The sequence below is a fragment of the Oryzias latipes genome, chromosome 11, assembly GCF_053564925.1.
Source record: "Oryzias latipes strain Hd-rR chromosome 11, Olatipes_Hd-rR_3.1".
Classification (NCBI taxonomy): Eukaryota; Metazoa; Chordata; class Actinopteri; order Beloniformes; family Adrianichthyidae; genus Oryzias; species Oryzias latipes.
Genome location: NC_136247.1, coordinates 7,874,597 through 7,902,107, shown reverse-complemented (window position 1 = coordinate 7,902,107; position 27,511 = coordinate 7,874,597). Strand labels below are relative to the sequence as shown.

General features: G+C 41.9%; 3 protein-coding genes across 5 annotated transcripts; 2 read left to right on the top strand and 1 right to left on the bottom strand.

Annotated features, from left to right (window-relative positions):
- Nucleotides 1-1,605: 1,605 nt before the first annotated feature.
- c11h6orf47 (chromosome 11 C6orf47 homolog) lies at nucleotides 1,606-4,395 on the top strand. Its single transcript, XM_004074339.5, has 2 exons — nucleotides 1,606-1,741; nucleotides 2,040-4,395. The coding sequence occupies exon 2, from the start codon at nucleotides 2,293-2,295 to the stop codon at nucleotides 3,115-3,117; it is 825 nt and encodes a 274-aa protein (XP_004074387.1). The 5' UTR covers nucleotides 1,606-1,741; nucleotides 2,040-2,292; the 3' UTR covers nucleotides 3,118-4,395.
- A 1,316-nt stretch (nucleotides 4,396-5,711) lies between these two features.
- Nucleotides 5,712-12,278, bottom strand: ppp1r11 (protein phosphatase 1, regulatory (inhibitor) subunit 11). The gene is made up of 3 exons (XM_004074168.5): nucleotides 11,936-12,278; nucleotides 8,311-8,419; nucleotides 5,712-6,877 (listed from the first exon to the last, which is right to left on the bottom strand). Exons 1-3 carry the CDS (start codon nucleotides 12,014-12,016, stop codon nucleotides 6,690-6,692), a joined length of 378 nt encoding a protein of 125 aa, XP_004074216.1. The 5' UTR covers nucleotides 12,017-12,278; the 3' UTR covers nucleotides 5,712-6,689.
- Nucleotides 12,279-12,717: 439 nt separating this feature from the next.
- Nucleotides 12,718-27,425, top strand: vars2 (valyl-tRNA synthetase 2, mitochondrial). 3 transcript variants are annotated; one of them, XM_023960075.2, is made up of 29 exons: nucleotides 12,718-13,183; nucleotides 13,480-13,561; nucleotides 13,660-13,760; nucleotides 14,329-14,450; nucleotides 14,955-15,021; nucleotides 17,009-17,106; nucleotides 17,187-17,268; nucleotides 17,430-17,549; nucleotides 17,781-17,889; nucleotides 17,963-18,051; nucleotides 19,367-19,457; nucleotides 19,561-19,688; nucleotides 19,767-19,870; nucleotides 20,002-20,083; nucleotides 20,153-20,229; nucleotides 20,311-20,398; nucleotides 20,498-20,591; nucleotides 21,063-21,133; nucleotides 21,208-21,333; nucleotides 21,405-21,509; nucleotides 21,747-21,815; nucleotides 21,918-21,996; nucleotides 22,090-22,220; nucleotides 23,294-23,446; nucleotides 23,603-23,854; nucleotides 24,766-24,877; nucleotides 24,982-25,184; nucleotides 25,587-25,736; nucleotides 26,149-27,425. In XM_023960075.2, exons 1-29 carry the CDS (start codon nucleotides 12,977-12,979, stop codon nucleotides 26,224-26,226), a joined length of 3,270 nt encoding a protein of 1,089 aa, XP_023815843.1. In that variant the 5' UTR covers nucleotides 12,718-12,976; the 3' UTR covers nucleotides 26,227-27,425. The 3 variants fall into 3 exon arrangements, 2 of the variants coding, with proteins under 2 accessions (XP_023815843.1, XP_023815844.1); XR_013658837.1 differs by lacking the exons at nucleotides 24,982-25,184; nucleotides 25,587-25,736; nucleotides 26,149-27,425 and adding an exon at nucleotides 24,103-24,233; XM_023960076.2 differs by lacking the exons at nucleotides 24,766-24,877; nucleotides 24,982-25,184; nucleotides 25,587-25,736; nucleotides 26,149-27,425 and adding an exon at nucleotides 24,103-24,349.
- The last annotated feature ends 86 nt before the right edge of the window (nucleotides 27,426-27,511 follow it).

Genomic DNA, 27,511 nt, shown 5'->3' with positions numbered 1-27,511 from the left:
TCACCTGCTGCTTAACGTGGACAAGACCAGGAGGTGATCGGCTTCCGGGGGAAAGGGTCAGTCTTACAACCCCTCTGCATCCTGGGCAAGGATGTGGAAGTTGTGGAGGAGTACAAATAACTGGGTGTGACTATCAACAGCAGACTGAGCTGGAGGAGCCACAGTACTGCTGTGTACAAGAAGGCCTGCAGCAGACTCTACTTTCTAAGGAAGCTGAGGTCCTTTACTGTGTGCAGCAAGATGCTGGGGATCTTCTACCAGTCTGTGGTAGCCAGCACCTTGTTCTCCTCCGTGGTCTGCTGGGGAAGCAGTATTGCAGTCAGTGACGCCAACAGACTGAACAAGCTGATCAGGAAAGCGGGTTCTGTCATTGGCTGCAAACAGGAAACATTTGAAGCAGTGATGGAGAAGAGGTCACTGAACAGACTCCTTTCAATCATGGACAACCAGAGCATCCTCTCCACCCTGTTCTGGACAAACAGCGGAGCTCCTTCTCTAGGAGGCTCAGACAGCTCCGCTCCAAAACTGCCCGGTACCAGAAATCCTTCAAACCCAATGCAATAACCCTGTACAACAACTCACAATCCAATAGATAACCTTTGCACATTTCTTTTTTTTTCTTTCTTTTTTTTATTACCTATTTATTTTATTTTTTTTCTATGTTGCACATTTCTTTTACACATCTTTCTACCTGCACTGTTATGTAAATAGCCTTTGAAATTATACTACCTTGTTGTTTGCATTTATGCTACATTTTCTTTGTTCTTGTTATTTTTATATTATTCTTAGTCTTTTTTTCCCCCTCTGCTGTCAGTTGCTATGGTGACAAACAAATTTCCCACATGTGGGATCAATCAAGTATTTCTGATTCTGATATCAACATGTGCTGTACATTAATAAACAAGCAATGAAAATGAAACAAAATAAAATTAAATGCCTTGGGTATGAATTAATAAATTCAGGTATAGAATGGTTATAAAAAATTAAATTTGACCGAACATTACAGATTAAAAATTGAAAAAATGTTCTCTTGGGAGCAAATGTAAAAATTCTTTATACATTTTTGGTAATTTGAAAAATTAAATTATTCAACATGTAGTCTGACCTCCACCAGAAGTTAAGAAAATTTTGGGATTATGTTTGAAAATGTATATATACCTGAATGTAAAATTTATCTAGAAACAGCTTTATTTAATATTTCGAAATAGCATTTTCTTAGGTTGGTGGAAGCCATATATGTTTCTAAAGCAAAGAAAATGACTGTGTAAATTATTTGTAAGCAAAATAATCACTGAAAATTTGCCAAGAAGATTTAGAAAAGAGGTAAAAACTAAATAATTGAGCGACCGTATTAATTAAGTGAAAGTTTGCAAAAGGTAGACGTATTGGGTTTAAATCTTCTTTAATACGCTTTTGCAGGGTAAAACCTTAGTAAAGGTTTATAAGACATTTATTTTATCTTATTTAATATAAAATAGTGATTAGGTAAAAGCCAGATTCAAGATAAATCATTTTGTTTCCGAATAACATGTGGCACAGTTACTATGTATTCCAGAAAAAAAAGCAATATTCTACACATTTAGAAGCTTTTATTGTGAAGGCAAACTGGAAGAAGAATGAGTCACTTCCTGTTGGGGTTAACGTCGTGCTAGCTGGGGCGTGTTGGGTTCGGTCTTCCTTTTGCTTCGTCAAAAACGAACTTCATGGTTGGGTAAAGAGTTCACAGTTCGACTTTTGACAAGTAAGTAGAGCTCATGGTGTTCTTTGACGTCAGCAGTGGTTCGTGTCGTAAACTTCAATTATGGCTCAGAATACAGAATTTTGGTTAACTAGTTGGATTAGACTTAAAAACTAGTTTCTCTAAAACTGCTCTGCAGAGGTTTAGCGCGGTAACGAGCCTCAGAATCGTGTTGTTTGGTTGTCACGTGTGTGTTTTAGCTTGCTTTGTTTCAGCTTGCTTTGTTTCCTGAGCGTTGTGAGTGTGACTCAGTGCTGAAACAATTCTCGTTTCTTGTATTTCTTCTCATATTTATTTTTAGGCGCCGGGCAGAACGTCTGGACAAACTGGACTGGATGTTGTCAGGTATTTCTACCTGAATGCGGGTGAACGCAGAACCGAAGCCCCACTGGGCCGTCCAATGCGCAGCCGCAGTTGATTGCCAGGTGACCTCCCTCGGTGTTCTTCATGCTGCCGTCGGTTGCATGATGTAGCAGGGCGGGTTCGCATTGGCTGAACTGAAGTTGTCAAAGTCGACAGAAGAAGCTCCCAACAGCGTCGTCCTGTCTGACAGTATGGCTCGCTGGCTGGCAGCCAGAGCCTGGGCTTGGGCTTGGGCTTGGGGCCACTCGAGGGACACCACAACCAAGAGCCCAAAGCGACCCAGCTCTGGAGGCTGGGACCTGGGCGGCTGGCCTTCCTGGATGTGGGGGAAGTGGAGACCACCAATTGCCCACTGTGAAGCGGCAGAAGAGTTTTGGGAAGCGGAGGAGAGGCTTCCACCATCTACGGTGGAAGACGTTGGAGTGGAGAAACCAGAGTCCAGTGCACAGACATCCAAGTGGTGGAGCAGTTATCTCCCATCTTTTTCTTTTTGGCCAAGAAATACTGAGACCGATGGGCTGAAGAAAGGTAGAAAAAAGAGAGCTGCAGCTCAGCAGGAGACTGATGGAGACTTTTCTGATTATGAAACTCCTCCACCCTCTCCTCTGCCCATTTCCCTGTCTCCTTTTCGACTTTTTGCTCACAGCTTGACTGTGGAAATCCTGGCTGAACACTACGAGATCTGTTTTAATTTCCTGCGCCACCTTTTTGACCTGTGCGTGGTCGCTTTTTTGTGGACCGTGTCCCCTCCCGCCAAGCTGGTCCTGGAGGTGCTGGGGGTCCAGGGGGCGCTGAAGCTGTGGCTCCACGGCATGGCCCTGTTTTTTGTTTCCACGGTGGGCATGGCTGGACTCTTGTGGCTGATTCAGGAGTATCTCCCCCAGTTTGCCCTCATCTACGGGATCATTCAGGCCTTGGTGATTTCTGTCAGCATTCGACAGAGTGTGATCCTGGAAATAGATGAAGACAAGAAGGAGGAGGAGGAGAGGGATGAAGAGATTGAGGGGCAAAACTAAAACACTTCTCCCCCACCCCCTGGATTTTATACACTTATATTTTGTTTTACAACTAGATTTTAAGATGTGTTTTAGTTCTGAGACTACAAATCCTGTAATAATGCAATCCTGGCTTTGCTAAATGAGACTGTCAGACCATGAACACACTCTACTGGAGCTGCAGGACCGAGGATAACAACCAGTGATCCTTTTGACTCTGGCTCTACGTCATACTTGGTGCAAAAGCATCACAAACGACTTCTACAAAAGCTGGTTCTCAGTTTGTTTTCCACAGATGGATAGAAGCTTCTGCCATCAGGGACCTCCCTGTTCTTAGTAGTTGCTTTCCTTTCACTTGTGCCAATTTGATCGTCTTCAGATGTTCTCTGCAGGAATTCAGGACCCAGCCATAAGTAGATCGGTGTAATCACACTGAGGACCGAGAAAATTGAGCTTGGTCCATGGAGGATGTTTTGGTCTGAGCACGAACTGCCCCGTCTTATTTTGCAGCTTTACTTGACCTCTGATGGAACTCCTGGGTCCATGCAGGAGCTGAAAGGGGTCTTGTGCATCCTCTGCTGCCTCAGAAAACCACGTCCTCTCCCTCCACCGGCCCACCTTCGTCTTCAGGTGTTCTTCAGTGCACTGAATGTGTTCATAGACTGATCGCTGCACAGATTAGAACAAGAACTGAACACTAAAAGAAACCTGTCGTTTAATGCTAACATTTCTCAAACTATGTATCACAAAGTCTCTAAGAAGTGACCATTTGGACTGAGTTTTGGTCTCTGTCCTGTTCAGGTAAACACTATTGTTGTGAATGAGAAATGTAAGAACTCTTGACACTAGAAGAACACTTTATTTTTAAGCTCTTTGGTGTCAAATTGCCTTTAGTCTGTTGTGTTTCTTCTGCTGCTGACTGTTTCAGTGCAGAAGTGAACTGAGTTGCACCTTCTGTTGGTGGGTCACTATCAACACAAAACAATTTTGTTCTGTTTGTGCTTTATAATAGTTCACTCTGCACTCAGTTATGGTCTTACACTCCGTCTGCACATGCTCAGTTTAGTCTCCCGCAGGCGTGTCGCTGCCCGTCACCCTGACTGGCTGTAATTTGTCATTTTTCTGGAGGATCAGAAAGATGGAGGTGGAGCACTTGCACATACAGATGTGTGAGAGCAGGAATGAGAGAAAAGTGAAGAGCAGCCATGGACAGGATGTCTGCACAACTACAGTTTGCACACGCTGTTAAAGAAAATCAGTTTTATTAAAGAAAATTGATCTTCACGAAGAAGATGGGAATTCTTGTCTAGCTGCTTTTTGCTGTTATTGTGTGAACTAATACTCGTCATGCACCTTTTCTTTGTCTTGAATCAAGTTAAATAATAATTTGAACAAATCCACACTTCAAATACTTTTCTAAACTGTGCATCATGTTAGTTAAACAGAGTTGTGCTAAGAATTTGCAATCTTGGAGCTCCACCTGAAAGAAGTCGGCAATCTCCGTCTCATAGAAATGTATGCATCATGTAGCCCTGCCAGGACAATTAAGAAAACTGAACATTGAAAACTTCAACGGCTCAAGTCACATGAGAAATATTAAAAAATATATAAAGATCTTGGTGTACTACAGTTATGCAAACTTATTTTTGTAAGCTAAATAAGTTTGCAGGGTGAGCTTTTGTGCCGAAACTTATTAAACACTCGACTAACAGAACTGGAGCTGTCGCTTTATACTCTCCTTTGTGAAAACGTGGAGCGACGGTAGTCCAAAGGAAGATGTGGAATGTTGTCAGATCTCGGCATAAACACGGACTCCTCTAAACCACAGCAAAACCACAGAATGTGTTGACCCGGCTCCAGTTCTTCTCTCAGCCTGGAGCTTATCTGCTGAGGCCGGGAAGGCTCCTGTCCTCCATGCTTTTAAACTAACACTGCACATGCAATATCCCTTATCCAGTAATCAGCTGCATGTAGGAAAGGGATATGTGAAACCCAGAAGGGGTTAATTCCTCAAGGACGGAAGTTTAACACTTTGGGAAACATTTACGGATCCTAATTCCTGTAGATTTTATCTTTAATCTTATTTCTTTTTGGAATGGAGCAATTCTTCTCCACTGCAGACTAATACAGAATTCTCTGCATTTTACAAATTATTTCAGTATTACGGTAATTTTGTCTGATTTGGTACAGTCACAGCCAAAAACAAGACAATAAAAAAATTCTACGTCTCTTTTTGACCGCTTCAAGTTTACCTTGATCGGAGGCGGAAATCATTGATAGAGAGATTTAAGGTTAAAGAACTGAAACCAGAAAACAAAGGTCTGAGAAATTAGGATTGTTACCCCAGGAGCAGTTTGAGGCTGAAAATACAGAATTCTGAAGAATAAAAAAAGTTTTAAAAAAAAGAGCAATATTTTAATAGCGCGTTTATACAGGCTAGCATATGCTGAATAAAAAGTATTCCATTTTTTTTTTTGCAACCAAAATTGGTTTATGATAAAAATAAAAATGTAAGTTGCTGAGAATCAAATTGATTCTGAGTCCATTTTGAGAGCGATGGTCCAGCTAATCTGTTTTCTATTCGAGGTTAGGAACAGTTTTCAATTAAACAAATGTTCACTTAAAAATAACATTTATTTCACAACTGAATGGCAATACAAACAAAAACATCACTTTTGATGCACTCATGACACCAGCAAACATGAGTGCATCATTCTAGTACAGCTGCGAGGTCCAGTCTCCCAAAAAACATGACGGTGAGGAAGCTTCCGGATATGGTGACCTAACCTGCAGTTAGTATGTGGGCAGGATCCACATGTGAACATGTGGAGGAGTGAGTGGGGGGGGTCGGGATGCGTGTTCTCTGGGCTTGGGTGATGGACTGAAAACCTCCCAGCTGTGTTGTCGCTGCATTGTGCAGGCTTAAAGGAAATGATACATCTTAAAACGCACTTCAGCCTGGTTTTCAAACTAGATAAAAACAAAGCATCACCTGTGACAGGTGAGAACAAAAAGTCATTCTTGAAGTTGACTGATCCTGCAGCCTCGTGGGAGGAGAGCAGCTCGATGACCCCTGGTGACCTTTCAACCTCTGAAGGGGAAAAGGGCTTGAGGCTTACCAGGCTGGAAGAGATGGTATTGTTCAGGTTTCATGTCGGAGAACAACAAACCAGCAGCGACTGAAGCAACTGCAGCATTTAGACGAGACCATCCAGCGATAACCTGCAATACAGTTTCACCACCTCTCACAGGTTTATCCAACAAGAATAAAAAAAAAAAAAGTGTTGAAGAATTTGGGATGGCGGGGAAAAAAAACTCTGTACTTGTTAAGCAGTGGCAGGGTTTTTTGCGGTGTGAGATTTACTGCAGAAGAGTGAAAACATGCGGTTCTGGGATAGGAGAGAAGTGGTTCCTTCGGATGGAGGAGCCAAAAGAGGTGGTTCTGGGTCTAACGATCTGGAAAAATAGCAGAAGCGTTTGGGGCCGGGCTCATCTGCGGCTACCCCAGAGGGGCTGAACTCAAAGAGGACTGCGGGTCCATGAAATGATGAAGAATTCCAATCACGCCTGTGCCCACCGAGCCGAGTTGATCATTAGTGGGTGGGGGAGCCCCTGGAGTTTGGGGGGCCCGTGCCTTGGCCCTCCCCTCTCTGTCCATGGCCTCGCCGGCCGTGGCCCAGGATGCAGTTGGCGCTGCCGCAGCCTTCGTCGTCGTCCTCGTCGCCCTCACTCTCGGAGGAAGACTCTCCAAACTGTCGGGGTTTCTCATAAATACAGCAGCCTGGAAACAGAAGCACAACTTTGTTTTATAGTCTTCATACATTCTGACATAATAATGAACTTTTACAAATGAACCTAGAACAAAATTACTTATCTGGTTCCATCGCATCAGCAAAGGTACGATTACAAATTATATCTACAATGGGGAGTCCTCCACAGTCTAATATCTGCAGTAAAGCTGCCCAACAGTTCTCTTTTATTCCAGATCTAATATAACTCACATAATCCTTTACAGGTTTATAAGTCTTAATCTCAATGACTTCCTTTTAATTTAAAGTGTCCCTCGAAATTTTCCTGTGATTTTGTTTAAGATTTACTGGGAACAACTGCCAGTTATTTCAGATTTATCACCACCTTCAGACATCAGCTTTGGCAATGTTCACAGCGCACTAGGCGACGTGCGTTCATGTGTCTACTTGCAATAAAAAGTGTAAGTACAGCAAATGCGTGTTTCAAGCGATCACGTTCAAAACTCTCGTGTTCATGTGTAGGTATGCAAGTTTCTCTGTTTTCGCACTTTGTGTACAAAACGTGTCCATTGAATGCGTGTTGAAGGTTAAACCAACTATGACCAATCGGGGACCTGCTATTATCTCAAGATCGACCAGTTGATCTGTAGAGACCAGATTCATTGACTATATGAGAACTGGACTGAGTAAGTGGGATGTCACCCTTAGAAAAAGACTTACTTCATTCAAGCTCCAACCAAATGAAGTCAACTCAGTTGCTGTTTTTTTGTTTTTTTAGCACTATGGACGTCGCTATGTAGAAGTCAGACCACATGAAGCTAGAACCAAATAGTGATTGGGCTGGGTCGTTTATATGGCAACCACTCTCCCCAATAAAGAGTGAGCTTGGTAGAAGACAACACCTCTTCCACTAAAAATGGGCTTGGGAGAATCAGTCAATCAAACTTTGTTAAAGTTTCTTTTTTTGAGGCATCTCACTGGTCAGTTTATAACTTGAATAACTTTCACAACAGAAAAAAAAATTAGCAAGATAAAAAAAAAAAGGAACAGAAAGAATTATTATTCTGACAGCTGTTCATTTCTCTATAGCCCTTATGCTATTTTGAGGGGTCCAGATGACCCCACCCTTACTTTGATGTGTTCTCCCTACCATGACAAAGGTGGAGAGGATTTCATGTAATCCATGAACACCAGTGAAAATCACAAATCATTGAAGAAAAAAGGTTCAGAGCACTGTCTAGTGGGTCTAGATGACCCCACAAGATAGCACAAGGGATAGACATCTATGGGACTTTGTTTTCTCAGAGCCAGTTGGTACTTCGTATTTGGAACATGGGGGGGGTGGTGGGGGGGGGGGTGTCACTCAGTCCAGTTCTCATACCCACTCAATGCGAAAACCTAGCTGCTGAACATGCTAACATGCTGACTGATCTCCGTACTGTGTTCATTTGTTTTGGGAACTCACACTTTGAGGACCGTCTGCCCAGATGCTCGTTGTCCACTGTGTCACTGGACCACTCTACTTTCTTCTCCGTCTTCCTCTTCCTCAGCTTGATTGTCAGGCTCCGTCCCTCCTAAAATAGACACGCGGTGAATACAAATGATTTAAACGATCTCATTTATCTTTAAGTTGCTTGGTTTCAGAAGGAAACTTCAGAGAAATTAGTCTATGAGTTTACATGCAGATTGCTGCTGCCTGGCTGCTTCTTAGCTGTTGGTTTCTGCTCGTCAAAATGAGTTTTTGTGGCTTTGTGTTTCTTCATAAGGATGGTTTCCAGCAACAACAGAGAGTGAGGTAAAAGCCTTTGGTCCAACCAGCCATTAGATGTGTCTAAATGCGTGTTATCATTCTATAATCTATTAAAGAGCCACATTAATAACTGCACTTTTTGCACTGAAATTTGAGCACTTAATGCAGATGCATAATAATGCAACTCTCTCAACCCAAACCCATCAAAAACAAAACAAAAAACCTTTACATATTATTATTTAATCAATCAGTTTAAAGAAACAGTAATTGCCTTGGATACTTAATACTCTGGCCTCTCATATGACTTCCTTCTCCAGTGTTTCATTTCCACATGCACAGATATAAAACACATTTGTTGGATAGAGGTGGCTGCATGCTGAGAAGTATTGGTCTTCTTAAAAGACACGTGCTAATCTGATAATCTGTGATAATCTGATATCTGCTATTATTGCATAAAGGACATCGGATTATCCCTTCGACATGCCTTTTATAAAAATGAATATCTCCACAAACAAACAAAAAAGATATTTAATGTAAATATAAATGGGCTCACTGGTAATGCATTCATTTGGAGGAAACAATTCATTTTGTTAGTCTGTTAAACAAACGGGGACATGGATTTGATGAAAGATCTGATTTTAAATTTCCAATTAGTGCCAGACTTATGGGTTTTTTTTTATTGAAAGAAAACAACAAAAGTACAGTGCTTTCTTCTAATACTGTAGAAGAATTACAAATGTATTTGATGCACCAGGACAGAAAATTTTGCACTTTGGGAAAACAATTTTATTTTGATTTATTTATTGTTCACTGATTTTGTTTATCAACTTGAAAGGTTGATGCCATCATCAACCTGCTTATTTGCTTTGTCCTGCATGAAAGCACTATGAAGTGCTTGTGTGTACTAAACACGCCATACAAATTGAATTGCTTTGCTATTAGGGTTCTCTGTGATATCAGCCTGCAGCCACTGGACTCAAAGCAGCACGGCTTCCTGAAGTGAGAAATCACGCCTGGAAATCTGATAGAAAAACTAGTTAGAAAAATTGAAAATTTGGTGGAGAGTTTTTTTTTTACATTTTTTTTATAGGAGCTGGGTCCAAATCCCAAAGGAACCTACTCACAGAACATGATTTGTTCTGTGACGAAAGCATCTGACCCCCAAGAACAGGGGTAAAGCATGTTTAAACTTTCCTGACTTTAACCCTGAACTCTGGCTGAAATCCGCCTGAACTTGCTTACTCTGGGTATGTCGGTTCCAAAAGACCGGATATGAGTTGGCGTAATTACGCTCGACTTGGTAACCCTGGGTTAATGCTCGTGCACCTCAAGTACAGAAAGACATTCTCAGTGGATCGCCGATTTCCGGAGTCACCATGGAAACGCGTGGAGAAAAAAGAGAGAGCTATACTTCAGTGAGACTGAGTCTGAGATTTTAATGAAGGGGTAGATTATACGGCCATCAAAAGGCACTACGGGTGCATCGGAACGGTGGACAAATCAAACGTGTGTGTATATATATATATATCCCGTAGGAAAAAGAAAATGTTTCTTTTTGGGAACGGTATCCCACAATTCCTTGCGGTGCCGATTTAACAGCAGCACCAAAGTTACACCTACTTAATTGAATTAATTTGAATGAAAGTAAACTAACTGTTTGATAACTATGTGTTATTTTTAAGATGACCTAAATACATAATTTATCTTAACTGAAGCAAAATATTAAGTTAGATTAATGTAAAAAAGTTTATCTCTACAACATCCATACGTGGTCTTATCACCCTCTCTCGTGGAAAAAGAATTATCTGAGCTTCTTCATCCACTAAATCATCTTCAAATGGACACGTCATGCTGCTTCACCTCTCTGAAAACAAACTAACCTTCAACTAAACCTGCTCCAGACCAGGTTATGTTTAGAGCATAAGTTGCCATAGCAACTTGACATACCTTGAAACATACCTCCTTTTTTGGAACAGAAAGCTGAGGTTATCCGCTTCCTTAGCCTCAAATTTACAGTGGTAACTAGCATAACCTGCTTTCTGGAACACACCCCAGTTCACTCTCAAATCTTGAACACACAACATCTGGCCTGTTTACATGGGTGAGCCATGGTACCGTTCTCTGGACTTCTGGCCCACATTTTTGGTACAATTGTGCCATGAACACAAAACGCAATAAAGGAATTTGACAACACATAGGGACCCATCAGTCCTGTGTACAGGGCAAACATGAAACTTATGCCGCTCATGTTATGTAGCCCCTTCTGGTTAGCTTAATCTCTTCTGTCCTCAAAAAGTTAATCTGAAATCACAACAAAGTATCAAAACCTTTTCTTTAAAGAATTTGGGTGAGCTTTCACACTTGCCAAACAAAACATACCGTACAGGTTAACCAACTCAGAACAAACCTGCAAATCTGTGTTTGCAAGCAGACCAGGGTTCAAACAATGACCAAAAGTCCCAGTGTTCACGTGTTCCAAAAGGGTTTTTGCTCTTCCAGATTAATTCTAAAATTCTAACTACCTGTCTAAAGAGCGAATGCACAACTGAGATGTGAAATCTGCAAAAAAGCAAACAGCAAATCTTTTTAGTTCAATGGGCTGAGGGGGCCCTTCATGGCCCCCATTTATTCATCTACTACAGGGCTGCCCAATCCTGGTCCTCAGAACCCACCTACCATCCTGCTTGTTTTCCAGTTTTTTCTGCTGATACGCTGACTTAGGCGTCTCCTCCTTCTGACTGACTGAACACACCTGCAGGGAGAGCTGGAACACAGGCAGGGTGTCAAATCTCGATGACCGGGATTGGGCAGCTCTGATCTAGCACATCCCCACGGATGCTTGACTAGATTACAATTTTGGGAAACTTGAAAGGCAAAGCCATCATCTACAAATCTAATGACAGCCCATCTGACTTTAACAACTGAAACACTTGCTTTAGTACTTGGAGCCATATTCTCTGATGGCTACACTAAAATGGCTGTGCATATTTTAACCCAATCCAATATGTCGTAAAGTCCAAATATATTTGACTAAGCTGCTACTCGTCCTTAGTTTTTGTTGCCAGTGTGGTGCTATAAATAAAGAATTCCTAAATAAATGCACAGAAAGAAGTGATAATTCCACCAAAATATGCTAATTCCAAACCCATTCGTGGCTACAGTGATGCCCCACACACAATTAGCTCGATAATTAAGCCGGGAGGCCTTGTGAAGAGACTCCATCCTTCTCCAAGTCAGAGGCGGACTACAGACGTAGCAGCTTGGCCTCGCAGAGCCGCCGTCATAAACACAACACAACAAGAAGACCCTGAGCCGAACCATCCCACGATCCTTTCTTTACCTGCTGCTGCTGCGTCGGGGGGCTGGTCTGGACAGTCTCTGTGATGGTTTCACTTGATGTCCCTGGTGGAACCTCCGCCATCCTGTAGCAGCGCTGCTAACTAGCCCGTTAGCCTCCTCTCAGAACCGAACCAGCCACCGCCCCTAGCAACGGATATGACGCTGTACCGGCGACAAAGACGGAGCGAAATAAAGAAACACGGGTTTAAAAAGGTAGCAATGTAAGCTTAACTTGGCAAATGTCCCAGCAGAGCTGTAGTGCACCCGATTCAAGTTACACAACAAGTAAGCTCAGACTCAAACGGAAGAGACATTTGGCAACAGGAACTGGGCTGCCGTTTTTCAAAATAAACTGCCCAGTGTCTTGCATTTTCATGTTTACGCCCAGACCGGAGAAGACATTTCCTGACCCTACCTTCATAGACTGGAGATGCACGATTGTCGTGGTCGTCCCCCACCCCCACCCCCCAGCAAGTTAGCTAGCACCAAGTTTGAAGTGTTTTCTTAAATACGTCGACGATTGAATCATACGACCCGATCCGATTTTACGTTTACCGACTGTTGTAAATGTGCTTTTTTCCCCCATTCAGTTAACGTTATCATCAAAGACTATTAAAAATTTACATAAGATCCTGTAGACGCAGGGACTTCTTCTGTGAATGTGTTAAAAAGCTAAGTAAAAAAATCACAAGCAAAATATTTCACGATTCATTTTATTTTGAAAAATGACTTTTGTTTATATCAGTGGGGAGTGATTTTACAAACGTACTATTTGTCGACGGTATATCCGGTCCGTCTGGTATTTTTGTCCCCACTCTCAAACGAGAACCAATCGAATCGGAAGTGATAGGCGTTTAAATAATACTTGTTGTTTTGTTTTTTGTTTTTTTGCTGTTTTGAAAGCTTATTTGGCTTTGATGGTGATTTTCAAATCTCCAATAAGTTTGCGACATGGTGACTATTAATTTGTGGTTATAATGAAGCTCTCAGCTGTTTGGCAGCTCCCGCTTTCGTGGTTTCCGGTTTTGACACGGAGGTAAAGATGTGGAGGACAGCGTGTCTGTCCGGCGTGAGGCGGGCGGTAAAAACTCCGTCTCGGCTCTGTTCTGTTTCGCCACAGGGTCTGTCATGTCCCCTGTCTTGTCACTACTTCCTCTCCTCCTCTTCTTCCACTACGCGGCCCCGCGCGGAAAAACGGAGACGGAGACTGGAGCGAGAGGAGGTCATCCTGTCAGCCGAGCAGCAGCCGGTATGCTGGAGAGGTCTTATCCAATGGATGTTAAGAAAGGAAATTAAGGAATAGATGTTAAGAAAAAATCAAGGAATTTGCCAGTCTCTTTTTAAACTTTTTTTGGTGTGTGATTTACTTCCCCTCCTACCGTTTTGGTGCAAAAATCAGTGACATCGTTTTTTAAAGTTCTTTGCAGGGAGACACCTGGAAACCAGCCTGGCTTAGATATAAGAGTCAATGGTTTTGGAGCTTGTCTGTGAAATAAATGTCAATATTGGTCCATCTGTGCTAATATAACTTTTTGCCTCTTTTAGGGTGGTGAAGGTAAAGTGGAAAAATGGAGCCAAACACAGGAGGTCGTTTACAGAGACCTAACACCTCCTGGGATGAAGAAAGGTGACTCCAAATGTCTTTTATTTTATTTATTTTTTGCTGTTGTCGTCGTCTGCCGCATGTCTTTGCAAACTTGCATTCCTTCACTGTTTCTTTTGCAGATGTTAGCTCGGTGTTCCCGTCATCATACAGTCCAGAGTTTGTGGAGTCCAGCTGGTATGAATGGTGGGAAAAAGAGGGCTTCTTCAGACCTGAGCAGCATGTGAGGATTTTATTACAAAAGTTCTTTTTTCAGCACAATAACCTGCAAGTTTTCCTAATCTTGTAAGTCAAAGTCGCATTAGTTACCATGCACCAGAGTGACAGAGTGAAATTTGCTTTTAGCAAACTGGAATTAATTTTACAGACAGGAATGTCACAGTTTAAAACGGTTATAGTAGTTTTGTGCACCAAAATGACTTTATTTAATGTTAGACCAGCTTTAAATTGAACAAACTTGTATAGACAGACCAAACTGAACACTAATGATTAATGAATATGCTCCTGCCCACACCTATAACTGCCAACATTACACTTTAGAAAGTTAAAGATTGCAATTCTCACAGGTTCTACAGTCATTTCCTGCAAACTTGCTGAACAACAACACGTTTTCTCCTATATTACTATACTAGATGAGAAAAATTGTTCCGTTGTTTGTTGTTGAAAGGAGCAGCTCAGGTTGGTGGTTGTTGTAGATCAAGAATTGTTTGCTGGAAGAGGTGATGGCGATCTCAAACCGATAGAGTCCAAACTACTGAGCCATGTTCATCAGAGTATCTGTATGCTCACAGGATCACCTGCCCCACCGGACGGACCAGACCTTCTCTTTGTGCATCCCGCCTCCTAATGTGACTGGCTCTCTGCACCTGGGCCACGCTCTCACCGTGGCTGTGGAGGACGCTCTGGTTCGATGGTAACGCCTCACACCTTAGTCTGCATCAGGGGTCAGCAACATTTCAGACATGAAGTGCAAATTTGAAATTTTGTGCTTAACAACTGTGCCATCACCAACCATAATGTGAACTCTAATACAAAAAAATACAAAATCATTTTGCATTATATCTTAAATGTTATTTAACTCACAAATGGCTTTTTTAAACATATTTGGGCATCACCTCAAAAAAGTGCTTTCATAACAATATTGCACAAGGAACATAGATCAAAGTTGAAAAAGTATTGTTTGAAGCAAAAAGTACTGCATTTGTTGTATGTCATGCCTACAGCAATAGGATTGGATACTTCAAAACAGACTACAAACTGACGTCAGATTGGGTGCTCCTTGTTGTCACATACCCCTGTGCCACTGTCTTTCCCTCCACACACCACAGTAGGCATGCGTGCCTCAGGTTTCTGAATCCTTGTCCACATGTTTACAGAGGCGACCGCTTGGTAACTCCTTCGTTTTTCACCCCATCAGGAGGCGAATGCAGGGCTGCAGAGTTCTGTGGGTTCCTGGATGTGATCATGCAGGAATTGCAACACAGGTACAAATGCCTTCATCTCATTTTCCTTTTTTATTTTATTTTCCCTCTTCATAGCTGGTAGCATTTAAATGATGAAAATTGACCAATAGGGTTTCAGACATATTATGCCCCCTTAAACTCTGCTTTTTGCTCTTAAATTATCCCAAATGAGATGCCATAGTAGTGTTGAAGTGGCAGCTTTAATAGTAGCGGAGTATTATGGGAAGGTTTTTTTGTAAATTTATTACTTAAAATCTCTAAATTTACGAGAAAAAAGTCATAGATTAACGAGTAAAAATCCCCAAAGTTTTCCGTTTATCGGAACCTAGCTTGAAGATGAAATATGTGGAGCCTTTTGCGAAGCTTTATTTCAGGATATATTTAAAAAACAAAGAGATTCTGAACCTTTTGGCGACTCAAAATCAGATTATTCTCAGTGGAGCCGTCTTTCCGGGGTTCGGTGTCGGTAAAGCGGAGTTTCATATGTAAAATAAGGAGCTCAGAGACACATTTGGAGGTAGAGGACCACTGCAGCCTGAAGTTCATTTGTCACCTTAAGTCATGAACCTGTCATCCGAACACCAATGCGGAAGTAAACAGTGTTACATGCGCCCTCTCCTCCAGATGAAGCGTTCCGTTTCAACATAAAACAGTAAAGAGGAATGAAAATGTTCTGTTATATTAGCATTAGAACGTTGAAAATGCCAAAAAGTGCTCCTCCTCAGACGGAAGCAATGAGTTATATCGCGATATAACTGAGTTATAACTCATTGGACGGAAGCATCGCACAAACGTAGAGATCGTGTCTTTGGTGGAGGAAGAAAGGATGGAAGTGGACAGCTGCAGGGACACCGATGGCTTCATCGGCTGCAGGGATCCTGCAAACCACCCATCAATAAATAAAACATTAATAAATCGTAAATCAAACAAATGAACTTCCAAACATTTGGAACGTTATCAATAAACCTTCAGCTGACCTGTTCAATTGAGTTTAGTCGGTCTGCTCTGCACTGCACTGCTCTGTATGCTCACTTCCACTTTAATCTCGGAAAATTACGAATTTTTTCTTAAATGTACAACTTAAAATCTCGTAATTATACTTTTTTTTTTTCTTTTGGTGGCCCTAAAACTGTCGTAGATAACAGCTGTTCCGATTTTTTTTTCCTTTTTCTGCCTTGTATTCAATTTTTTTCTGTAGTTGCTAATGTTTCCCTTCCTTTTTGTTACAGATGTTCCAAAGACTTTGTTTTCATCTGTCTTCTTCCTGTTCTTTCGTGGCTTCAGTTTCTAACTCATCTCTTTTATAACAGATGGTTTTGTGTGTTTTTTTCTTTCTTGTTCTTCCAAACTCAGGCTGCTCATGGCCGACCGAGTCTGGTTCTGGTGAAAGTTTTATTATTATTCTATTTATACGAGCAGTTTTCCCTCTCCACAGTTGGTGATTGGTCACTTTAATGTAATCAATTAGTCCCTTATACAGGATTACTGTAATTTTAAGTCACAGTTTTAACAATTTGGGCTATGTCAGATGATCAGGTCCAATTTAGAGTATAATATTTAGGAATTGTTGGAATAAATTGGATAATAACAATTGCAATGAATTTATCATTATTTGAGTTTTTTTGTCTGTTGTGAAGCAACAGTCTAAGATGTTAATTGGTACTTTTTAAATAAACAGAACTGAATTGAATTTAACTGGTTTTATACTGGATAAATTAAACCAGTTAGCATGTAAAGATATTATTGTTAATTTGATAATCTCATAACCCTTTTCTTAATCAGATGTTGAAGCTGACAACAGGAAGAAGACCAAGATTATCAGGAAGTTTCTCTGTAAAGAGAAAAAGAAGAAAAAAAAGCCATATTGCACAGTTTTTTGTTGCAATAACAATACATTTGCAATTTATTGTGCAGGCTTTCCGGAATAAATCTATTTAAAGCATACTAGTGGGGAACACACGTCATCTAATGAGTGAAGTGCAAATTCTTCCCCTGTTTTTATATCCAGGCAGTGGTGGAGAGAAGACTTGTCGGGACGAAAGGGAAGCGCAGACAGGACTTCACCAGAGATGAGTTTCTGCAGGAGGTGTGGAAGTGGAAGAATGAGTAAGTCCTCTTCCCTGTTGACCTCAGATGAGTTTGTTTGTTATGCTATTCCTGTCATGTTTCCTCTGAATGGCTTCCAGGAAAGGAGATGAAATCTACCAGCAGCTGAGACGGCTTGGAGCCTCTCTGGACTGGAGCAGAGCCAGATTCACTATGGATCCAGTGAGTCCCAGTTAAACCCAATTTTCTGTTTAGATGCATGTGAAGATACAGCCTGAAAGATCATCAACCACTGCTGAGCTGACACCAGCTGAATTCTCTTATGCTACAAGCAGTAGAGCATACAAATGAAGTGAGATGTTGTGATTTGGTTTGGATTGCAGGGTTTTTGCAGCACTGTGACAGAAGCTTTCGTCAGGCTCTGCGATTCAGGTTTGATTTATCGCTCTGAGGGTTTGGTGAACTGGAGCTGCGCTCTTCAATCTGCCATCTCCGACATTGAGGTGAGACTTCCTTAGAAACATGACCATGTGACCAACAAAGAGCATTGAGCCACATCAGATTCACAGAGCATCTGGAGAGAATTCCTTCAGAATTCAGTTTTTTATTTATTTATTATCATTTCAATCATGTTTGTGAGCTGAGGGTGCTTTGTTGATTTTATCCATTTTCTTTTTCACAGCACTACAAAGTGGAAATGTGATTTTTTTATTTTTTTATTTTTTTAACTGCAGGTCGACTGGAAGGATCTGTGTGGGAAGACCTTGATGTTTGTTCCCGGCTATGAAAAGCCGGTAGAGTTTGGTGCCATGTTTACCTTTGCGTATCCTGTAGAGGGCCTCGGTGAGATCAGGGACACCAGCTGTGTGGTCCAGCTGGATTCCACTTTCTAACTGACCTGGTTCATGGGTTTCAGAGGCAGAAGTGGTGGTATCCACCACCCGTCCTGAGACGATGCTCGGAGACGTTTCCGTAGCGGTCCACCCCGACGATCCTCGATATCAGGCCAGTGCTTGCTTTACAGTCGATCTAGTCTGGTGGTGACTTTAACACAAGTAGCTTTTCTGACCCATAATGCATTTTATACCATGGTCCGGGTGAATACTCAATTCTGATTGGCTGCTGGGTGTGCGTTAAAAAGTGATATACCACAGGATAACCGCACGGTGAAAGAAGAAGTTCCGGTCACCTAGCTTAAATGTTTTGTATCACTGTGCCGGCTTCTTTAAAACAACCTTTTGCTTCATCATTTGGACAAAAACAAGCGGTAAGAGGTGAACTTTCTCTCTGAACTGATGCTTTATTCAACCAATCGGAAAGATCAGCATATATATATCACTTTATATCGGCAAGTCTTGACTGCAGTGGTGGTGCGGTGCGGCGCGGCGCAGACTATTAGACTACTTGTCCGCTTTTTGTGAGAAAAGCGATCCAAATTGGAAAAAAAAAAGAATTAAGGACTAAAAACTGGTTACTATTTATTTCTTTTGTAAGTGACCATGGTATAAGCGGGTTAATAGCCTTCGAAATATGCATTATCACTTTTTAACACACGCCGCGGAAGCGTCGGACGGTTCAAGTTTCCGCAGCGTGCGTTAAAAAGTGATAATCCATAATTCGTTGGCCATTAACCCTTACTAAACGCACTTCGCTGAAGCGTCGGACACACTGCGTCAGCCATTAACCCTTACTGAAATCATACACGAACAGTAGTACTAAAACGGATTTAAGAAATCTTGTTTTAAAGATCTACTTAGATGAAAATCTTGCTCTTTGTGTTTTTTAACATGTTTTTTTGGGCATTTTTCTGATGATAGGGAACAGATATTTAAAACAAATAAGCAAAATAATTCATTTTGAAATATTTCTTTATTCAAATTTTTGTGAATCAGGAGCAGATGGAAAAAATATTGTTGGAAAAAGATTTTATTTGTGACATAGATCATACACTGGGTGAGTTACAAGCTTGCTGCTCCACGCTCTCACCAAGAGACAGGGCAAGGGGGACAGGGTTGCTCTGAGTTAACAGTCCCGCCCACAACTCAGAGGTGAATTTCTAATGAACTTCTGCCGCTCTGCAAAAACTATGCCCTGGAAAACAACACAGTTTTATTTTTATTTTGCTGTAAAACGGCAAAATCATAATTAATATCTCTAGGAATGATATTAAAATAGTTTAAAAGTCAATCGGAGTGGGTCTAGAAGGATTTTTTTCAGCATATTCTGTTAAAAAAAAAAAAACCTTTGTGAAGAAAGCCATGTTAAATTGAGCTATTCCTCTTTCTTAGTGGTTCATGTTTTTTTTTCTGTTTTGTTAAAGGCTTTTCATGGGAAACAGGTCAGACACCCATTTACCAACAGGCTGCTCCCCATCATTACAGACACAGCTGTGGACATGGAGCTAGGAACGGGTGGATACATCTTTTTCTACAGCTTTTTAAAAAAAATCCATGCTGCTTGTAATCTCTGCATGGAGTCTTAAGGGTTGATAATAAAGATGCGTGTGTGTTGTAGGTGCTATGAAGGTGACCCCTGCCCACGACCATGTGGACTTCCTGTTGTCTCAGAGACATTCGCTGTCGCATCTCTCTGTAATTGAGGGGGACGGGAGGATGAGCCCCCTATGCGGCCCGTGGCTGCAGGTACATGCAGCAGACCTGTGGTCTTAAAGCTATGAGAAACCAGCAGTTTTGTTGTTACACCTGCGATCCTCCCTGCAGGGCGTGAGGCGGTTCGATGCCAGGCAGCTGGTGATAGATGCTCTCGTTGAGAAGAGGCTGTTCAGAGGGGAGAAGAGTCATGCCATGACTTTACCTGTGTGCAGGTAGGGAAGGCAGTACTCCAAGATCCTGTTGGTGGGTCATTTTGATGGAAGGGCATCTTTTAGTGAGCTTAATAAATGCAGTTTGGGAAGAAACCTTTTGATGTTTTTTTTTTTTTTGTTTGTTTTTAAAGCCGCACAGGTGACATCATCGAGCCTCTTCTGAAAAGGCAGTGGTTCCTGCGCTGCAACAGGATGGCAGAGAAAGCTGTGCAGGTGAGTCTGTGGGGAAACCCGTTCAAAGCCTACCTGCAGATGTGAACATTTACCTGCTGCCCCCGCTAGGCTGTGGAGGACGGAGAGCTGCAGATCGTTCCCCCGCACTATACAAAAACGTGGAAGAACTGGCTGTGTAACATCAGGTAGAGCACCTAGCAGCAGATCTTAGCTGGATGGCTATGAGCTGATAATGGTTTGAACACGGTGTTACTTCTGCCCTGCAGTGACTGGTGCATATCCAGACAGCTGTGGTGGGGCCATCAGATCCCTGCTTACCAAGTCCAGATTGTGGGTTCTACCAACAAAATCCAGGTGTGTGTGTGTGTGTGTGTGTGTGTGTGTGTGTGTGAGTGAGAAACACTCAAGCAAGTGTGAAAGCTGTGTTCTGTAAGTTCTCGCGTGTTGATACAGGAGCAGTGGGTGTGGGGGCGCAGTGAAGAAGAGGCTCGAAGTCGAGCTGCCAGCAGATATGGAGTCAAGCCAGAGGACGTCATTTTGACTCAAGGTAACTTGATGCTGCTGCTACTTCAGTTACCTCCAGTTCAGAGTTCAGTTGAGGTTTCAGGTGTAGATGATCTACAAATACTTTTTTTAATTATTTCTTATGATAATTTCAGTGGGGAAAAATAGAAAAGTCTGCTTTTGTGCAGGACATTCAGACTGAAATTCATTAAATACATTACTCTTTTTTTTATTTTTTTATTTTTACAATTCAGACTTTTTTAAAGAATTGTGGGTAGATAATACTGAGCTTGTGCATTATACTACCTCAATATATCCTATATATAATATACATTTGTTCAATGATAAATGTTTTTGCAGTTTGCTGTTTCCATTCTGGTGAATTCACACTTACTGTTCAAACAATAATTTAAGTACCGGTAATTTTTTATGTTTTGTATTTCTCTTTATCATGATTCTGGTCTTAAAACTGTCTTCAGGTCAATTTTACGGCTCTTCCTGTGGTGTTTTTCAGACCCCGATGTTCTGGATACCTGGTTTTCATCGGGTCTTTTCCCCTTCGCCGTGCTTGGCTGGCCAGAACAGGTACTGCTCATCCTGGAGCACTACCCAACACACAGGAAACGATCAGTTCATCACACATCCTTCTGCTCCCACAGACTCCTGATCTGAAAGACTTTTACCCCAATTCTTTGCTGGAAACAGGCAGCGACCTCATCTTTTTCTGGGTCGCTAGAATGGTCATGCTGGGAACTGAGCTGACGGGACGGCTTCCATTCCGACAGGTTTGGGTTTTCTTTGAGGGAAGCTGCACGGACCGCTCAGATCATGCTCCACCTCTGTTCATCCTTGGCAGGTTTTGTTCCACCCTCTGGTGAGAGACAAGTACGGCAGGAAAATGAGTAAATCTTTGGGAAACGTCATCGACCCTTTAGATGTGATACAAGGAGTTTCACTGCAGGTACTTTGAAAAACTTTTTTTGTTTCGCAAAACATTTCTCATTTGACGAACAAACAAATATAAAAAGGAGAGACCAGTTAAACATCCACAGTTTTCATGAAGCAGAAGCTTAGTGGCATGTTTGGGAGGACTTATGGCTGGATGTGGCCTGACTTGGTTCTTAAATTTCAAACTCTTCCACAGTTCTGTTCAGAACAGAAGAATCAAAAGTCCCCAATGTTTTCTGTCTTCTCTTAGAGACTTCAGGAAAAAGTGAAGGAAGGAAATCTGGACCCGCGGGAGCAGCTGGTAGCCATGGAAGCACAGGTGCTTTCTTTTTTCAGTAAAGTAAACTTGTTTCAGTAAACTTGCTGGGCTCCCTCCTGATTGTTTTTGTTTTAACTTTCTGATTCATCTGTTTGCCCACAGAAGAAGGACTTCCCGAAAGGAATCCCTCAGTGTGGAACTGACGCTTTGAGATTTGCCCTCTGCTCTCACAGACTGCAGGGTAAGCAAACCTCCAGTTTAAGGCAGAGAAAGAGTTTTTTTGTTTTTTTGGTCAGAGCGCCATGAGACAGATGTCTGTTTGTCTGTTGGTCAGGAGAGGACATCTGTCTGTCCGTCTCTCAGGTCCTAAGCTGCAGACACTTCTGCAACAAGATGTGGCAGACGCTGAAATTCACACTTGGAGTTCTTGGGGAAAACTCAGCCCCAGTGTCGACCCTAAAAGAGGTACAGTGGTCTGTCTGCACTGGCAGAAGGAGAGCTGCCAAAAAATGGATGGACCAAACTTTATTGGCAGAAAAACTCTTTTACAGAAATCTCCGTATGAGTAAGAGGAACTTAGCTCCTCCTCGTTTATTTAGAAAGATTTTTCCTCTGTTTGGTCAGGTACACAATGTTAGAATTCACAATTTGAATCTAGAATGATCAGAACTAAATATTACTACAAATGCTTTTAGTTATTTGGAATACATTTTATGTAATACGATTATAGTCCTTTTTTTTGCTTGGTTTCATGTTTTTGTTGCATTTTGGCATTTACATTACATTTTGGTACATTTTTGTGTAGTCCCTCAAGATTTTCCTAGATCCACTGAGGTTTCAGCAAGAACACATTTGTATGGTGAAAGTTCAACAGCTTTCAACTCTAAAAAGCTCTCTGCTCTGCTTCATTCTGATGCATCCACATGCAGACAAATAGATCCGTCTATGCCTTTGTTTTCCTGGTCTGAGCTGGAATCTGGCTCAAAACTTTACGGCTGGATGGCTCCAATATTGCTCACCATTTTTGTGTGAGGGGCTGTAAGCTAGCAGGAGAGTGTAAACAGGTGGAAAATGTGAGGGAGAGGTGCTTTGAGCCAACCGTCCCACAACTCAGAGGTGAATTTCTAATTAACCATTTCCGCTCTGCAGAAACCACATCCTAGAAAATGAGACAGGTCTTTTGATTTTGGCTAAAAACTGCAAAATCATAATTAAAAAACCACTGGAAACGCTTTTACAATAGATCAAAAGATGACCGTCGTGGGACTTTAAGATAGTTTCGATTATTATCCTTGTTCCTCAAACCATTAACTTGTTTCTATAGATTTTTAAGCATTAAAGAGGACATATTTTATGAATACATATCCCTTTGGTTTTGTTTTTTGTTGAATTAAAAAGTTTAAAAAAAATATTCTTCCAGATGCAACTTTGCCTGAAAGCCTGAAAGCTTACCAAGATCTGGAGCTTCCGCACATACAGAGTTTGTTCTGGGCTCCTCTTGCTCCTTCTGACTGTTCTTTGTCCTCTTCTCTCTCCAGACGGTTCCTACAGGCAGTGTGGAGCGGTGGATCTGCTCCAGACTCTACAGCACAGTGCAGCAGTGTGAGCAAGCCTTTGAAGCCTATGAGCTGCACGCTGTCACCTCCGCCCTGTACTCCTTTTGGGTTCATAACCTGTGTGACGTCTACTTGGTAAGAAGCATGGCTGGATCTAGGGTGGAGATGACCCTGGTAGATAAGATAAGAAATGCCTTTATTGTTTAAAATGTCAATCTGTACAATATATAGCAGAGGTCTGTACAGTGTGGAAATGTAATCAGGGTGTGTGGGTTCTCTGTGTGTGATCAGGAGTACGTAAAGCCAGTCCTGGCAAAGCCTGAGGAGCAGGCGGGGATCCAGAAAAACACTGAGCCCGGTGTCAGCAGGAGTCAGGAGGCTCGCTCCGTCCTCTTCCACTGCTTGGCTGTGTCTCTGACACTGTTGTCCCCTTTCATGCCCTTCATCACTGAAGAGCTGTGGCAGCGGCTACAGCCATTCACCCCCACAGCGCCGGCGCACAGCAGCCTATCTATGCAGCCGTATCCCCGCTCCTCTCAACTGGTACGATCCTAAACACGCCTTTCCAGGGTTACATCATCCAGTCATCAGAAAGCTTCTTTAGAACTTCCTTTGGTTACAAATGGGATCTCTCAATAATATGTTTTTCTTTAAATGAAAAATCCCATGAGATGTTTTTATTCCTTTCTTACAAAAACCCATTCTACTTCTTCTTGTTTGCTGGGGTGATAGACAGACAGATGAGATTTGACATGGATTGTGAAGCATGTAAATGACTTTGTCTTATACAGCAAAAGCAGGGAAGAGGTGGATGATCATCTACGTGGAAGTTTGACAAAGATCCCGTTCACATGTGAATAAGAAGAACCCAATAGGACATGAGGTTACAGGATGAAGATGTGAGGAAGGAGGAGGATTTTAGGTACTTGGAGTTAACAGTCCATAAGAGACTTGTGGGAGTCAGGTGGAGAGATGAAATGGTGATTGTAAACAGGTGGAGGATGGTGTGTAGAGAGTTTTAGCAAGAACAAAAGAAAAGGTGTAGAAGTTTATGGGGAGGGTCGAGATGTTGTCTTATTTGTGATAGCTAATGTTAGATGTTTTGGAGATAAAGACCAGGTAAGAAGATCAAGAAATCAAGAAGGTCAGAGTATGTTCAGAGGAGGGAAAAGGACAGAGGTTTGAACTCAGGAAGGAGACTTATAAAAGGACTGGATGGAAGATTTAAGGAAATATGATGGGAGTGTGTGTGGGTGATCGTAGCCCTGCGACAGGCTGGCGACCTGTCCAGGCTGTACGCTGCCTTCGCCCACCAGTTGCTGGGTTAGGCTCCGGCAGCCCCGTGTCCAAAAACATAGTTCTTGGTTCATTTGGTGGCACCCTTAAGGAGGGAATGTGGAAGTGCCGGTGTCCGGAATGAGCGCCCGTGTACTCTAACCTCTCTGTCCTGTCAGGAGCATTGGCACTTCTCAGAAGAAGAAGAGAACTTCCTGCTGGTCCAGGAGGTGATCCGGGTGGCTCGTTCCCTACGAGCGCGATGTGGGCTCACAAAGGAAAAGCCCAGCAGTAAGTTTGCACCCATCTACCATGAAGTCTTCACAATTAATAGGCCTCAAAATGCATGAAACAACTTCCTGGCAGCCAGACCAACTGTGTGTTGTTGGTGTCAGTGTGGGTGGTGTGTTCACCCAGCCAGGCCCAGGTCCTCCTGCACTTTGGGTCTGCAGTTCAGACCCTTGGCCGGATGTCCAGCCTGCAGCTCTACTGTCCTGACAGAGCGGGCGCCCAGCTGTCTGTCTGCTCCACTCCTCCACCTGAAGGAAGCCTCGTGGGTGTGGTAGATAACACCTGTACAGTACACCTTCACCTTCAGGTACTTCAGCTGCACTTTAACACAAAACTGTCTCATCAGCCAATCACATCTCAGCTTCTATAAACTAATACAAGTTTAACTAAAAAGAAGCTGGAAAAGCCAAATCCTTGCAGAAACTATAATTCATTTAATATTTCGTTAACCAGTTCTTTTGTTTACAATAAAAAGAGAAATTTGACTTTTCATCATTTATTTTCTTTCTTTTTGAGATTAAGCCTCTATGGGGGAGGTAGCTGACTCACATTACATTAGATCTTTTTTTTAGTTTAATAAACAGGTTTGAAAAAGTTCCCAAGTTGTTCCGATGGTGTATTTGGGTCACTTGAAGAATAAGTACGTTTGTGAGCTTAAACGGTTGTTTGGACAATTATATAAGTAATACAGATTTTTTTTTTTTATCAGGATGGAGTGAATGTGGACAAACAGATCCTGCAACTTTCTCAAAAGAGAGGCAAGCTTGTTTTGAAACTAGAGGAAATGCTCTGCAGACTGCAATCTCCTGACCACCTGACCAAGGTTCCCGCTCATGTTAGGCAGCAGATGGACAAGAAGGTGAGGAACCCAGAGGCCCTGCTGCAACTCCATATTTTTGCTTATTTCTTCTTTCACAAGAATTGCAGTCATATTTAAGTTCATTTATAATTTAGCCTTATGCCTGAACTCTGGTCCAGACTCAATGATGAGCAAAATATTTGTTTTTGCACCCAAAACTGCGAGAACAAGCAAAAACGTTCCCTGACTTCAAGACGTCATATTTTAGCCTTTGGCAGCAACATGACAAAGATTTTTGAGTTGACTGAAAAAGACGTTTGTTTCTGTAAGATGTTGAAGAACTACAAAAAAAAGAGCATATAAGAACAAATATCTTGCTTTAATTACAATTCAAAGAGTTCAGGGAGAACACTAAAACAACTTCTTATTTGATAACCTCAGAATGTGTTTTCATTTTATGTTTTGGCTCCAGCTTTTGGATCTGAAACAGGAGTTGGAAACTATTGAAGACCAGTTGGAGCTACTGCAGAAAACTCAGGGAGGAAGATGAGTTCGGTTCCTTGCTTTCGATGAAGACACAAACACGTCTACATCTTAAACGGAGACTGAACTTCTTGCCCCGATGAGGTTGGACTGCTTCTTATTGTGGTGCAGAGCTACTCTTCAGTGGATTGTGGATAGATGCGAGTAATGGACACCCATGGACAGGTTCACCAAGAATCTTTGCAGTCTGCCCTGATGTATGCAGAACCCTGATGAGAACCAACACGTTAGAACTAGAGGATCAATCCTTTGAGCTTCATTTAAAACATGTTTGCAGTGTGAATCTGTGTCAGACTGGGACTCCTCATCTGCCTGTCATTTGAGATGATGTGAATAAAGAGACCACAACAGTTTTAGAAAACAATAGGTTTTGTATATGGACTCATCAAATCCTGTCCAGTCAATTCATTTTACTCATAATGCATCAAATTATAAGACTGTCTGAAGATGCTACAGAAAAGGCAAGAAACATCAAACCAAGTTAGTCATTAAACAAATATTGTGTTCCGATTCAGTCCAGATTTTTAGGCCAAATTTTCTTTACTGTATTTTAATGAAAACGTATAAAAGTGACCCAGCAGATTACCTTCATTCATCATCTAAACCCGTTTTGTCCCTTTTGGGGTTACGGGGCTGCCGGAGCCTATCCTGGCCACTCGAGCCAGTAGATTACACTAAAGTGCAACATCTGTTTTGGGTGACGATGAGAGGAAGACTGTACTGCAGAACCATGGCGACCATCTGATGTGAACGGTTGGAGCCTGACAGGACAGTGGAGAGAGAACAAGAAGTAGACCAATACAAAAATTACTAAAACATCTAGAAAATCGCAAAAACACTGAATATATCCATTTTTCTTGTCATATGCTGTGTATTTTAATATTTAAAAAAATAGAACATTGTGTGGTGTATTTATGATATGCCTAAGTATCACTGCACTGAGTAAAGATTTTTCTTGGAACTTGTATATATATTTTTTACAGATCGGGTATAAATGAGTTACTTCTTGTACTTTTGTCCTCTTCTGCTAAATTAAAAAAAAAGCCTGGCTTTTTTGGTCTGTTCAAAAGTCAATAGCAGAGAAAAAGCACTTGAATCTTTTTAAAGGTGGATTTTTGGCTGATGGTTCAAAGCTTTTTTCCCCTAATAAGTTATGTATGGAAGCGATTCTGTAGCATAATTAAAAATAAAAGTCAATTCTGTCTCCATCGTTTTTCAGAGCGGCAGTATGTGCTTCGAAGTTCACTTCATGTAGAATCAATCAACAAACCTGGTGATGTATATAACCAGGG